At 47.6% G+C, this 14827-nt stretch overlaps 1 protein-coding gene and 1 pseudogene across 1 annotated transcript; both read right to left on the bottom strand.

Annotated features, from left to right (window-relative positions):
- Positions 1–24: 24 nt before the first annotated feature.
- Positions 25–7910, bottom strand: LOC115389836 (phosphofurin acidic cluster sorting protein 1-like). Its single transcript, XM_030093404.1, has 24 exons — positions 7849–7910; positions 6842–6929; positions 6137–6226; positions 5937–6062; positions 5377–5539; positions 5185–5276; positions 4970–5053; positions 4822–4881; positions 4334–4485; positions 3881–3962; positions 3693–3770; positions 3521–3609; positions 3322–3403; positions 3094–3210; positions 2755–2855; positions 2521–2675; positions 2331–2441; positions 2158–2260; positions 1893–1935; positions 1751–1796; positions 1571–1661; positions 1312–1502; positions 265–375; positions 25–158 (listed from the first exon to the last, which is right to left on the bottom strand). The coding sequence occupies exons 1-24, from the start codon at positions 7902–7904 to the stop codon at positions 46–48; spliced, it is 2424 nt and encodes an 807-aa protein (XP_029949264.1). The 5' UTR covers positions 7905–7910; the 3' UTR covers positions 25–45.
- A 2260-nt stretch (positions 7911–10170) lies between these two features.
- LOC115389835 (presenilin-2-like) lies at positions 10171–14797 on the bottom strand (annotated as a pseudogene).
- Between the last annotated feature and the right edge of the window lie 30 nt (positions 14798–14827).

Genomic DNA, 14827 nt, shown 5'->3' with positions numbered 1-14827 from the left:
GTCCTCCACACTGACCGCAGCAGGGCATTGTGGGTAATGTAGTTTTCAGGCTTTACTGTAACTGAATATCCCGACGGGGAAGTGTTTGACATGAGTCGGCCACTGAGCGGACAGCTGGAAGAACTTCACATCGGAGTGCTCCACGCCGTCCACGCACACTGAGGGGGAGGGGAGGGGCATCAGGGGGGTTACTGCAGAGCACTGTTAGTGTGTAGTAGGTGTGTGTACATCTCAGTGTGTGTTTTGTGCAGTGGTTGTGCGTACCTCTCAGTGTGTGCTGGTGTTTGGACGTACAAATCAATCTGCTGATTCCTTCAATCACCTGACTCCTTGACTCTGCGTCCTTCTCCTTCATCTTCTTACTCAGGAACATGACTGTCTCACACAAACACACACAGACATTAATTAGAACGAGACCTATGAGTGTAACTACAATTTTATGAATCCTGGATGACCGCCAGAAGGAGGCGCTGAAAACACTGAATGTTCCCTTCACGCATGTGCAGTTCCAGTATGTATACCAACAACATCACCTGTGACCCCTGGGTGACCCAAGAACAACAGTAAGCTCTGGAATTCAACCCGAGGTTCGGCTCCTACAGAATCTGAGCGACAGAACGTTCTGGTGGTCATCTGGGATTCATAGAACTGTAGTTACATTCGGAATTCTCATTCTATTTCATCCCTCCTGACTGCCAGGCGATGAAGCACTGAATGACACATGACGTAGTCATGAGGAATCCCAGAGACCAACCTCATTGAGAAACTGATAGAGGAAGCGTGTACCCCAGCAGGAGTTTTGCCAAGTCTTGAGTGGCACCCACTGCAGTTCCACTGTTGCCAAGGGCTCATAGGGAGGCTAACGTATGCCCTCCAGCACCAAGTGCAGGTCCCACGCTGGGGCCCGTGGGGCTTTTGAGGCAAAGCTCTCGGAGCCCTTTTGAGAAAGCTGACACCAGGTCGTGGCCCCCAAATGCAACATTTGCAGCTCTAACATGCTGGGCTGACATTGCTGCCACACCCTCAGGGAGGAAGAAGGGGGACCTCCCTCCAGAGGACTCTGCAAGAATCCAAGACTGTGGGGACCAGGAAAGCACCAGGTCCACCCTGCAGATGCTGCGCCACCTAACAACTGTCACCAACCGTCGTACTGCAGCCGGGTGGATGGCGCTCGGACATTGAGAAAGTCCACCTGACAGGCTCCACAGGGAGGGATGAAATAGAACACTTTTCATTCACAGTATGGCGATTTTGGGGGACCTCTCACTGTTTTGGTCCCCACGAGTGCAGAAGAACAGGAAGACCACGCACCCTTCTTGTTCTTCTCCTTGGTCACCACCGTCATGCTCATCAGGTCTCCCCTGCTCAGCCTCGACACCTGCAGACACCGGAAGTTACTCTTCAGGGTGTTCTTCACCCCCGCCTCTCTCCTCCGGTCTCCTCCTCCTCCTCCCTGATGGCTCCAGTAATCCAGCTGCAGACACATCACCTCGGCCGGACAGCTGCACAGAGACCAGGAGCAGCATGTGAGGACCCCGGCCAGCGCGGGAGAGGGACTGGGGGGGTGTACCTGATGGAGGGGGAGGTAGGAGGTGTGGACGCGCTTATTGGCGCTCCTGCCTGAGAGGGAGGCGACCCCAGGGTGAAGTCATCAGAGTCCACTGCGAACGGAGGCGGCGAGCATCCGATCAGAAGTGACGGAAATCAGACGGAAGGCGTGAGGTGTGTGTGCCGTGTGAGTCGGGTCTACCTGAGGTGGTGATAGAGGTGTGCTCCACAACTCCGACCTTCACCAGCTGAGAGCAAACACAAACACGGCCGTCTCACCAATCTGATGATGATTTCAGAGCGTGCATGTAAAAAGCAGCCTCAGTTGTAGAAAGATGCCTCACCCCAATAAAAGGAACAAACGTTTGACAGGAGTCCTCTTCCCGGCTGTGAAGACAAACAGAGTGAAGCTGTGTCTGGGCTGTGTGTGTGTGTGTGTGTGTGTGTGTGTGTATTTTTGTTGGTCTCTGGGCTGTTGTGCATCTGTGAGTTGTAGTAGGGTTGTACCAGAACCAGGGTTTGAATCCCCCCCAGCTACGTAGTGGTTATGTGGCAGCTGCATGCAAATATCAGTGTGTAGTAGCTGTGTGTACTATTCGGTGTGTGTACCTCCTGTGTTTGTAGGTCAACATGGCTTCAGAGATGGGACACAGGTGAGTGACCGCAGCTCCGGACAGGTACTGAGACACTCGCCTGGCCACGTCCACGCCCTCTGCAAAACGACCAATCACTGCGTGAGAAGAGCGGCTGCGACGAGCGAGCGGCCGGAGGAGCGGACGCACCTTTGTGTGGCGGCTCGTGTCGGGAGAACAGCTCCCTCCATCCGGCGTCCGTGAAAAGGCTGCCGAAGCGGGCGTCCAGAGACGACACATACCTGGCCAGCGGGTGCACACCTGAGGGTGGAAACATGGCGCATCTTATCGAATGTGTGTGTTAGAGTGTTTGTGTGTTTGTGTGTGTGTGTGCGCTTACCGACAGGCAGGATGAGGAAGCGGATGTAATTCAGCCAGTCGGGTGTCTTGCTGGCGAGTTGTTCCACGAAACAGCACAGGACAGAGCTGAGGTAGGCTTGATCTCCGCCAACCACCACCTTCACAGGGGGCGGAGCTTGAGAGCTACAGTTACAGCTGAGAGGACAAACAGAGGTCAGAGGTCATGGATTGGGGTTCAGAAGTCACAAGCAGGCATTTGTGTGCAGACTCATACTATCGCTGAATCCGGCTGAGAACTGCGGCGAAGGCGGCCTGAACATCCGCCGCTGAGACGGTGCACACGATTGGCTGATCGAACAGAACCTCCGACAGATACTGAGGACACACACAGGAAGTCAACAGAGAGCAAATCAAGTCCATTTATTTATTAAAAAAACACAAGCATGCACAGTATAATGTGCAGTGAAATATTTTTAGGATCTGTCCCACACTGAAACAACGTCACTAAAAAGAATAGAAGAGTAAAAATTAAAACACATTACATATACCGGTCACAGTCAGGGTTAATAGAGCACAGCATTAGCAATACTGATGTCATGTTGGAGACACAGACCTGTCCCTGCCAGTCCGTGGTATTGATCAGGATGATGGAATCAGGAAGATGATCGTCAGAGAACAAGATGTTGTTTAACTGATCCAACACTGACTTCCTGACCACCTGTAAGACGCAACAATATTGAATAGTGTGTGTATGTGTGTGTGTGTGTGTGTGTGTGTGTGTGTGTGTGTGTGTGTGTGTGTGTGTGTGTGTGTGTGAGAGAGAGACCTGAGCAGCAGGGTTTCTGCAGTCTATTGATGTCTCGCTCTCCACACTGCTTGTTCTGTCCGTCCCTTTCGAGTTCTGCCGCTCCTTGGCTGACATACTCCGAAGATGCAGACTCACAGATCCTCCTGACCTGTCCAGAAATCGGCAACTCACTATCAGGTGTGTGTGTGTGTGTGTGCGTATGTAGATATGTGTGCATGATATGTGTATATACCTAAGGGAAATGTGTGTGAGAGACTCAGTTTTCGACAGTTTGGTAGTTTGATTTGCATCTGGTGTGGCGGCGCCGTCCTTGCCATCATCCTGCTGAAAGAAGAATCAGCGTCATTATTGTAAAGCTGTCAGAGTTTGTAAACATGTTCTCTGAAAATGTGGGTCACACTCACGGCGGGGCCGAGCCCCTCTCCACTGGGCTCCTCGTGGACACGGGCCCCTAGACCCCCTGCAGAGAGCAGGTCAGACACCTGGAGGTATTGATTTGATGAAAGTGAAGACACATTGCCAGGTCTTTCTCTTCATGTTGTTGAATGAATTTGAATATTTAAATGCTTTATGTGTCTGTTAATTTACTCACAGCCATCTGTCCTTCCGTTTGTCGACTCTTCTGACCATCATCATTCGCTATGTTGGACTGAGGGGTGCCTTCAAAAAATGGCCTGAAACACAACATGTACGCAAATCAAATTAAAGAGTATGCACCAACATAAGTACAAGCTTATTATTTATTTGCTATTTTATGTGCAATATGTGTATTTGTTGCCGTCCCTTTGTACTGTTGCGTAATCATCTGCTCCACAATGTTTCCAGCTGAACATGCCAAGTCAGAAAGACTTCACAACATTGCCGTTGTCGCCAAGTACAGCTCACAGACCCCCACACTCGACATTCTCAACAAAGGATATCTACCAACCGTTCCGACCTGTGATACCATCAGACAGAGGCTTCTCCTGACCTTCACACTCCTGAAAATATTCTGGCCTGTGTCCTCATCCAAGTGTGAGTTTTGGTGTGTGTTGTGATGTGTGACCTGAGTGTGGGTTTGGGCGTGCTCTGGATGCTGTCGCTGTCCTCCAGGTCACGCTCGCTCTCGCTCCGGTTGTAGACCTCCAGACTATCATACAGCAGGTCCAGGTCCTCTTCTGCCTCCTGACTCTGGCACACTGGGTCTGAGCTGAGGGCCTGTGGGACAACCACCAACCAGCCGGAGGTCACGACGCCACAAAGACCCTGATCCAGTGACACCACAAACCACTGACACAACTAAACCACTGACACAACTAAAGCACTGACACGTCAACCAACCCACTAAAACACAGACAACACATTGAAACAACAAACGCTCAAGGACCAGGAATGTCTACCCCTGTACTAGCAAAACATCTGATCAACTGACACAACTAACTCGCTGGATGGATGGATGGATGGATGGATGGATGGATGGATGGAATCTGGTTTTTCGTCTGCTTCGTGCATATGTACTACATATTACGTAGTTCGTGTTCGTGCCGTACCAACCTCGTCTGTGACTTTGAATCTTTTCAGCAGAGCTACAAACTTCTGTTTGAATTTTGGTTGCTAATCAACAGACGACAGAAAAAGCAGCATGATCGGTCAATTCTGCAAAAAAGGGCGTCAGGAATCGGCGGCTCTGATTGGTCGTCACCTGAGTGAGAGAGGCAGTCCGGATGATCTTCCTGTGAGGCGGGTGTGTTTTTCTTCGACCCTCCTCATCGTCACCATACACATTCTGAAAGTTAGAGGCACTACACCTGAATCTGATACATGGGGCGGCAGAGCTCCACAGGCGCGATGCAGGTGCAACGCAACAGTGGCGCAGGTGTGACAGCTGCATGGGGTGAACAGACATGTTGAGCTCACCTGTGCCGTGACAGCGTCATCACTTCCTTCCTGTTCAGAGGAGAAGCTGTCGTCATCTTCGTCCCACCAGGACTCCCTGTCCGGAGAGCGGTCTGTGCGGACACACAGTGTACGTAAACACGCAACACACAAAATACATCGCACAACAAACAAACATGGCACATCACACAACACAAACGGAATATCTCCCACCCGAAGCCTTCGCCTTGCTGCTATGGTGATTGCTTGTGTCTTCCTGCTCGATTGGCTGGCTGGAAAGCGAGTGGATGCTAAGCTCCGCCCCCTTTACTGAAACGTCCTTGAAGTTCATGTGCAGACTGAGAACAGTGTCTCCGTGTGAGGGGTGCTGAATCACCTGGCACACACACACACACACACACACACACACACACACACACACACACACACACACACACACACACACACACACACACACACACACACACACACACACACACACACAATTGATCTTGTTAAAATGTGTTGTAGAGTCAAATTGCACTATGTTGACCTGAAGTTGTGTTGTTTGACATTGTGTCTTAAAGTTGTGTTGTGAGGTTGTATTATTGTGGTGTTGTGCTGTAGTGTTTTGAGGTTGTGTTGTCAAGTTGTTTCGTTTGTGTCGTCATGTTGTATTGTTAAATTTGTAGTGTTGTAAAGTTGCAACGGTGTATGCTTTTTAAAGGTTGTGATGTAGTGTAGCACTATGATATTGTTGCCTTGTTTTGAGGTTTTGTTGTGTTGCGTGGTACCTCAGACATGTTGATGACACCCACTGCGAGTGTTTTGTAGCCTCGAATAGTTCGATTCTTGTACCTCCGTTTCCTCTGCAGCATCACGTAGAGACAGTTACTGTCTCGCTTCAGGAAGTGAGGATACTGCACACACACAAACAGCGTTAGAGAGAGAGTGTGTGTATGTGTATGTGTGTGTGTGTGTGTGTGTGTGTAACCTGCAGAGAGAAGCTGAGTTCCAGGTCAGTTTCCATCTGGCCGTCCAGAGGAAGAAAATACTCGTGAGATCTCAAAGTGCGTTTGCAACCCTGGAAAAAAAAAACAAAAAAACAATCCAGATGAGATCCAGGATCAGGTCTGATCAACCTATCCAGGTTTGCCATGATTCATGAGAAGAAGTTGACCGACCTGACCCCAGCTGATGGTCTGTAACAGACCATCAGCCAGACCAGATATGAACTCTTCATCTCAGAAACACGGCCACAACTAATCATAAATCTTCATCAGACATAAAGCAGAGATTGTACTGATTTATGTATGATTTTATTTCATATTCTATTACTTTAAGTCTTGTACTTGTGGTAAAAAATAAAAAATTAAAAAAAAAAACATTCAACACAACATTATCTACACATTAACTGAAACTTCATGATTCAAATTTTAATCAAAAAACTACCAAAATACAAAAAAACACACCCTCAAAATTCCCCCCAGCTGGTTTGTATGTGTATGTGTGAAATTAAAAAAATTTAATAAATAAATAATTATCTTTGTAAATGAGTAACTAAGTTACATTATGTATTAGTGTTCTGGAGAAACAGCAATTTCAAATTATTTACAGTGAAAATGAACATTTATAATGTATTACTTTTGGAGGAATGTAATCTATTACTTTGCACCATGTGTCGATGCCGAGTCGCTACCTGGAGCTTGACTGCGATGACGATGGAGCTGAGCTCTCGGTCAAGCTCTCGGAGGACCAGCAGCTTCTTCAGAGTCAGACTGCACAGCCTGGAGAGAGAACAGCAGCCCTCAGTCCAACATGAGGCGTCCGGACCTTCACAGGGACGGCATTTGAAAAACCATTGTCTGAGAACACTTGGATGCTTTGAATAGAGCAGTGGATGTTTTGGATCGAGCAGTGGATGTCTTGGATTGGGCAGTGGATGTGGATCGTGCCTCCTGAAGCCTCATTCCTGCAGGATCAAACACCAGCCAGCAGAAGCTAATCCTGCTAATCCTGTCAGGGGTGCTAACTATACTGTGACTCTGCAGCAGAAGCTTTCCTCACAGATGACAAGTCGGTGGTTTGAGAATTAAACAGAATCCCTTCAGACTCTTTGTCTGTCTCAAACTTACATTCTGAAATTGTTGATTCTGAAAATGCAAAGATCATAAGACCTAAATCATTTCAAGATCTGTATCCAAGCTAAATTAGTCCAAACACTGTAGATCTATTCAAGTCAAAGGTCAGAGTTCAGTCAGGTGACTGGTAATCAACAATCCTTTCCTAGATGGAAAGCTGATTTTTTTTTTGCTACCTTTACTGATTCCATATGAAAAATGTGTGAATATTTTCCATTTGACATTAAATAAAATGACAATATATCTCTCAGATTTAATTTTGCTCCACTGAAGAAACCTCCATTATGTAAGAAGCTTGGCGCTGATTGGCTGAGTTCATTAACTCTGATAATCCGCGGAGTTCACAAGTGAAGGCTGGAGGCAGTCATCTGATTGGCTTAGAAAGCTGTTGGTGAAATAAACACCAGCACGTGGCTCCCGCTAGGTTGGCTTAAATACAGATCAATAAACTATACTTTCCTTACGTGAAGCCCATTTCTTTAACCAAACACGCACACACATCACTCACGTCTGGAGGTCGCCCCGCCTCTCTCCCTCCTCTCTGGCCGCCCTCGGACGCTCTTACCTGGGCACGCAGCTCGGGGACGATCGGTCCATCTCCCAGGTGCCGAACAGGCTCATCGGCACCGGGACGCGACCGTCGAACTCCACGGCGCCTCCGGCACCGGAGCCCGCATCCTGCTCTGCTCCGGCGGCGTCCGGGTGGAGCATGGCCCCTCGGACGGCAGCTCTGTCCGCAGCCATGGGAGCGTCTGACGGGGCAGCCCGGCTGGAGGCGGCGGGGCGGGAGCGGCGGGGGGGTGGGGCGAGGATCCAAGCAGGTGAAGACTGAGAAAGGATAGTTGAATACGGTCTGAATGCAGAGGCGGAGCGTGGGTCTCAGTACAGAGGGGGCGGAGCATTCTCGACGGGTCCTTATGATAATAATTTCACCATTCAAACAATCCCTCATGCTACCATCAAAGGACACACTAATGCTCACTTTTATTGAGCCAAGCAAACATGCCTCAAAAAGCAGAATAAAGTCACAAACCAGCTCACAAACTTGTTCGGACACACACAGAGAGAGAGAGAGAGAGAGAGAGAGAGAAGAGAGAGAGAGAGAGAGAGAGAGAGAGAGAGAGAGAGGAGAGAGAGGAGAGAGAGAGAGAGGAGAGAGAGAGAGAGAGAGAGGAGAGAGAGAGAGAGAGAGAGAGAGAGAGAGAGAGAGAGAGAGAGAGAGAGAGAGAGAGAACTGCAGCCTGACAGTTGTCAATCTCAGAGCGTCCGCTGTCCATGGTGCTAAATCTGCACCATCTTTGATATAGCTTAAATTTAAAATGAACACAGCTGGTATAAAATTACACAATTTATTCAGATAGATATAGACACAGATATCTATATTGTGGCGTTCGAGCGGCGACTTGCGGGAAAGTAGACCAGGCGAGGTCTGCTCTATTGCTCAACTTAAGCTTTTTGTGAAAACAACCAAGCAAGGGAACATGACACACTAATACCAAGAATAATGGCGGCCTGTAGGCCCCAAGTCACCCCCCAAGTAACCCCCTAGACCCACGGTCCGACACATGTGTAAAATAAAAGGACACAAACAGCACACAACAATAATGCAAAACACAACCATAATGAAAGGAAACGCAAATAAACACAGAACCTCCACATATGGCCCCAAAAGTCCCGAACCGGGAGCTCCCATCATGCCCCGGGGCCTCTCCAGAACAGCAGTTCTGGGGCAGTGGCTCTCTAGCGCCCCTAGCGACCCCCGCGGTCGCTACAATATCTTTTGGAATTCACGTAGATTAGAAAAAAATAGACTCGCGGTCTCTTATAATTGAGAGCAACACAAGGCACATTCAAATAGGCAGGTGTTTAAGACCACAGCATTCTGATAAAGATAATATTTTTGAAAGTTTCACTGACTCACCAGTGGCTCCGATGTCAGGTTTTGGGTAGTACCGCTAGCGGCTAGCATAGTGTTTAGCATACTGTTGAACTTCCCTCCAAAGAGTTCTGATCAAGTGCAAAAGAAAAAACTCGTTCATGCCGCACAGCCAATCAGCGCTGGCTTACAGCTCTGATGCATTCATGGACAGTCGTAATGTAAGAATTGGCAAATTGGAGCCCACACTCATATGTGTATACCTTCTGGCACACACTGCGCATTTCATTATAATAATTTATGTACGAGTAAATGTGAACATATAACATGAAACAGGACCCTATGACCTTGTGGACCCTGGGGCGACCGCCCCCTTGCCCCCACTCTGGCTCCACTACAGTCTGAATGGCTGAGATTTCTGAACCAGTCCTGTCAGATTGATGTTTCACTGTTTATCCTGTCTTTCTCGCTCTCTCTCTCAAAGCCTCCTGCCCCCATCACCCCTGCAGCAAGTGGAATGATGTGTTTGTTTGTTGCTCTCCATCTTTGTCCTATCCTTTTCTTTCCCTCTGACCCTTAACCCTGCCTGGGACGGGAGAATAAAGGTGGTTCATATCTGATGAACACACACTGCGATGTCAAGTTGGATACTTTGGTGTGGAGTGATGCATCCTGGGACCACCTGTGAACCTTTACAATAAACCAACCTGCTGAAAAAGGTTTATCTGAAAAAGAAAATGATCCCAAGTTTCATTCAAAACAGGAAGAGGTTTGATGGATACATTCTGAAAACATCTTTATCTCCCTTGGACCAAATGACTGACTTCAGTCAAAAGGACCCATGTTTTTATTTCCAGAGTGTTTTCTCTCCTGTGGTGTGGTGTGTGTGTGGGAAAAATCTGCCTGCAATAAAATATGTACAATATGTTGGTGAAGCAGCTGAAAACATCAACAGTAAAATCTTGTCTGATCAACTGAAACCAAACAAAATGACAATGACAGGTCTGAATTTTCAAATACGGTTTATTTAGAAACAAGTAGTTCCACTGGGATTTACTCTGGGACCCTCTTATCTATTATTTACACCAAAAACTCAAACTATACTATTTAACTTCCTCCTTAATGATTTTCTTTGTACTTCAAAGCTGCAGAATGTAAATCTGTGCTTTTCCGCTCCTGTGCATTCCGCAGTTGTAGTAGCGTTTTTCGTTTCCGTGATTCAATTCAAATCAACCTGAATGTGCTTTTAACAAGCCAGACAGGCTGGAGCTAGCTGGTCAACATGCTAACTTTAGTACAACCAACAGACAACAGGGGAATGACACTGAATTTATCAAGAGTCACACAAAATGTGAAAAATGTATTTAAAAAAAAAAGTGTGCGTATGAGAGGTGTCTTAAAAGGCCAAGTTTCACCAGGCTGCAGGACAAATCCAGGTTTGACCAGTTTCTGTGAGAATTAAAATAAATACGACGAGTTCTGTTGAAGGATGTACAGTTTGTGTTTGAATTGGAGGTCAAACTGAAAAATATCCTTTGCTTCACAAGGAGCTGCCTTCATGAGGGGAGTTCCTCAAGGATCAAAGCCGAGATCCTCATGCTTGTTATTTACACTCCTTTACACTGAACCGGAATCAGAGTGTGTGTGTGTGTGTGTTAGATGTAAAACTGATGAGCAGCCAGATTATCCATGAAGGGCTGACCAGGAAGTCTGTTGAGAAGTAGAAGATGAGGCCGAAGGTGATGGAGATGGGGCAGCGCAGGCAGAGCTTTCCTGAAGATGGCTAACAGCAGTAGAGTCAGACACAGACCCTGAAACACACACACACACACACACACACACACGCTCAAGTGAGATTTCAGATCAGACACGGTGGAGAGTTATTTCAGAACTTTTTTAAAGTCTGTATCAAGTGTGTACTCACGATGAGAATTGCCACAAAACAGGCGAGTGTAGTGTTCCAGTCTGCTCCGCTCGCTGCTGCTTTCCCCACCAAGACGCTGTAGAAGATGAAGTCCCCCAGACCCAGCTTCACCCCTCCTACACACACAATCAGACAAACACAAAGCAGGTAACACACGCGGTCAGAAAAACATACAGAGAAACACACACAACAGACAGCACGCAGTCAAAGTCAGACTCACTGTCCTCTTCGTCTTCCTGAATCGACCTTGATGCCTGTCTCTGAGGGTCCACCCCTCTGATGCTCTGCTCCGCCTCCTCATCTGAGAAACAACATGGCGGTGTTACATTATATGAGTGTGTGTGTGTGTGTGTTTGTGTGTGTGTGTACACTGGAGGAGTCACACCTGTTTCTGAGCGCTGAGTCTCGGCCGGGCTCGCCATCCCCACTGACCACATCATGGCGGCTGCACAGGCCGGAGGAAGATGTTAATTCTCTTAACACCACCATGGTATCATTGACAAACAGGAAACAGGAAGTTGCAGCCAGGAGGAGAGCGGACACTCACAGGAGTATATGAGGGCTGGAAAATGGGCTCGTTCCTCTCCTGGGCCGTCTCCACGAGCATCCTCAGAGGACCCTTCGGACTGAGGACCGCCACAAGGTCTGCACACAGGACACAGTACTCTCTGAGCATCCAAATGCAATAAAAGTACCTTATTAGCCCAGGGAGAAATTCCTGACATAATAGAATGTTAACAGACTTTTAAAATACCAAAAGAGCTGACAGAATAAAACGTAAATGTTAGGACTCTTTAACAGTGAATAAATACAACATATATACAGAGAAGTCTTTGACAATAACAAATTATTTGATAACAAGAATTGTGTAAAGTCTGATGCCCACAAGGAGGAGGATCTCCTCTGACTGTGTAGTGATCGTTGGAGTCTGGAAACGGTTCTTTCGGTACTATCTACAACTTAAGTCAGTGGAAACGCATGACAACCCGTTCTGCTCTGTCCTATCCCAGACCAGCACAAACTGCAAAGAGGAAACGAGGCTTAAGAGACCCTGTAAAGCGACTGCTTTACAGGGTCTCTTAAGCCTCGTTCCTCTTGGTCATGACCAAGAACTGGTCATGACCAAGCCCAGCACACAGACTCAACCAGCAAGGCACTGCAGCGTCAGGTAATTCACCATAGATGGAGATAGCTCCCAGGATGACCCAGGCAGACCACTCAGGCAGGTACTTGATGAAGACGAGGGCCATGAGGGCACTGATGAGGATCAGGTAGGCCTGCTGCAGCTGCAGGGGGCCTTTCCAGTGGATACAGATCATCCCCACCGCCCCGAAGTTCCAGATCATCACGCCGACTGTGGGGTAGTCCACCGCCAGGTTGTAGGTCTTGAACACCTCCCTGCAGAGGTGAGACGCAGACATTAGGGGGCGCCGCTGCAGCCGGCAGTGAGCGGGAGCAGGACTCACCCCAAATACATGAAGCTGAACCAGAAGAGCAGCATGAGGGAGGACAGGATCAGCCAGCCATGAATGAACTGCACAAAGCACAGATACAAGTCAGGGTGTTTTGCTTTGCTAAAGAGGATGTTCTGATTTATCAAAGTTTCTGAGATTAATTCCTCCTCTGTGGAATTCAGTTTGTCTTAAAATAAAATAGGAAACAAACAGTATCTACAGAATGATTAGATGTTTGGCTGTTGGATGTTGAGTGATGCAAGGAAACAATATTACAGTTTTTTTTATATATATATATATTTACAAACCAACAATTCATTAACTACTTGGCCTGTGGCCAGGTGTCATTACCACCAGCTCATAATATTTTATCATGGTATTCACATTTGCTTTTAGCCAGCAGTTTGAAACCAGACTCGACTATGGAGCTGAAAATAACCAGTCTTTCCTCAGCAGATGTATTGCTGAGTGGGGAAAATCAATTTGAAACAGGAACTGTGAACACGTAACAGGAGCTGGGAACTACGGTTCCCTTGCACAGCCACCAGCTGGCCTGGTGTCTGGCTGCCCAGGGCTTAGAGGTGAGACTGTGCGTTGGACCTTGTAAACAGCGGTACTTGTAGAGGACCACCAGGAAGATGGTCATGACCACGATGACGCTGATCATGATGATGGTGTTGAGGACGGAATTGAGCAGCCGCCGTCCGACCGACGCTGTGTTCTCAGTGAAGGGTGTGTAGATCCTGCGTGGACAGACTGTGATTAGCGGCGTTCAGAGAAGGCTGGTCTGCGATGGTGGGCGATGGCAGCCGACTCACAGCTGCTGGTTGGTCTTCTCACTGTAGAAACTGACGGACTTGATGGTCGCCACGACAACTACCATGCAGAGCGTGACAGGGATGAAGAGCATGGACATGCTTCGCGCCGTACTTCAGCGGGAGCTCCTCCTCATCGGCGTCCACATCCTGATCGAGCCGCTGCCTTCTATCGGTGCCGAACTCGACCTCCGGGTGACCCCTGTCTGTCCAGAGAAAGAGTGATACCTGTCAGGCCAACCAGTCGAGTCTCCATCTCCAACCACCTGAGAGCAGGACCTCACCTTCATTCTTTTGTTGGGCGTGGTCTCCGGTGCAGCGAGGTTGTCTTCCGGTTGGTACGACGGCACCACGGGACTCTCTGACTGCACCAGCGCCGTCCTCTCATTGTAGACTTCATCATCACTGTCCGAGGCATTCATGGCTGCTTCACACAACGCCGCCTGCAACAAACATCCAGCAGGTCTGAGAGCAAGGCCACGACTCTATCAAAGTCTAGGAACTGGATCAAAAAAAAAAAACATTCTCAAATTTCACCAAGCGCACAGGAACCCTACCAAAAGCACAGAAACTCCACCAACAAACTCCACAGAAACTCAAAACCTCAGACTCTGTATCAAATCTACAAATCCCTGCCAAATGTATGGATATTTGACAAAACACGTTAAAATACCACAAAATGCTCAGAATACTCTACCAAACACACACACAAATTGGAAAACTGCAAAACACATGACCATGAAGACTATACCAAAAGACTACCAAAAGCAGAAAAAACTCAAACCAAATACACAAAAATGCACAGAAACTCCACAAATGCTACCAAATGAATGAAAACTCTGCTAAACGGATAAAAGCTCAACAGAATATCAATGAAACACTAAGGAACTGTTCTTCATAATCTGAAACTTTATGAATTCACTGGAAAGTAGTATAGAAAACTGACAAGGTAAAGGTAAATACAAAAATACGAATCAAATAAACTTTATGAAACTAAAAACAACAATAAAGCATCCAGAAGTTCAAACAAATGTGAACTCTGCCAAAGTGGTGCTCATCTTGTCAGTAACTTGGTGTTCTTAATGTCAGATCATCTCGACATGCCCCCTGTCGATGGCTTTCGGTAGTTTTACTTTAGGCTGAGTGGATGTTTGGGGTTATTTCGAGGATTGCTGACGTTCTGGGCGGCTGTGTTCTTTAATATACAATAAATGGTTCCAATCCCGAAGTGCTGTGGTGGTTCGACCGGTGAAGACAGGGTTCGAGTTAGAAGCTGCCGGTAACTCACAGCGTCTTTTCGACAAATGACTTCCACGCCTACAGCGGGTTCTATCTGCCTTTCGGTTCTGTTTGCGCGATAAAGACAGTGAAGCAGCTGAAGGTTTTACCTCGTTTAAAGGCGCAGAAATCACGGAGAGCTCCAAGTTGCTTCGTAAACACCAAGGAAAAAAAAAGCCGGAAGTCCTCAGTCAGCT

The sequence above is a fragment of the Salarias fasciatus genome, chromosome 6 (assembly GCF_902148845.1).
Source record: "Salarias fasciatus chromosome 6, fSalaFa1.1, whole genome shotgun sequence".
NCBI lineage: Eukaryota > Metazoa > Chordata > Actinopteri > Blenniiformes > Blenniidae > Salarias > Salarias fasciatus.
Note: the sequence above shows the minus strand (reverse complement) of the source record. Positions and strands in the feature narration are given on the sequence as shown.

Excerpts from the sequence above, each read along its gene's own strand:
- LOC115389836 (XM_030093404.1), bottom strand. The coding sequence starts at position 7,904 with ATGAGCCTGTTCGGCACCTGGGAGATGGACCGATCGTCCCCGAGCTGC. Across the intron at positions 5,540-5,936 it reads GTGTCATCAACATGTCTGAG|GTGATTCAGCACCCCTCACA; the intron begins GTACCACGCAAC and ends TGTGTGTGCCAG. Across the intron at positions 1,797-1,892 it reads CGTTTGTTCCTTTTATTGGG|CTGGTGAAGGTCGGAGTTGT; the intron begins GTGAGGCATCTT and ends GTTTGCTCTCAG.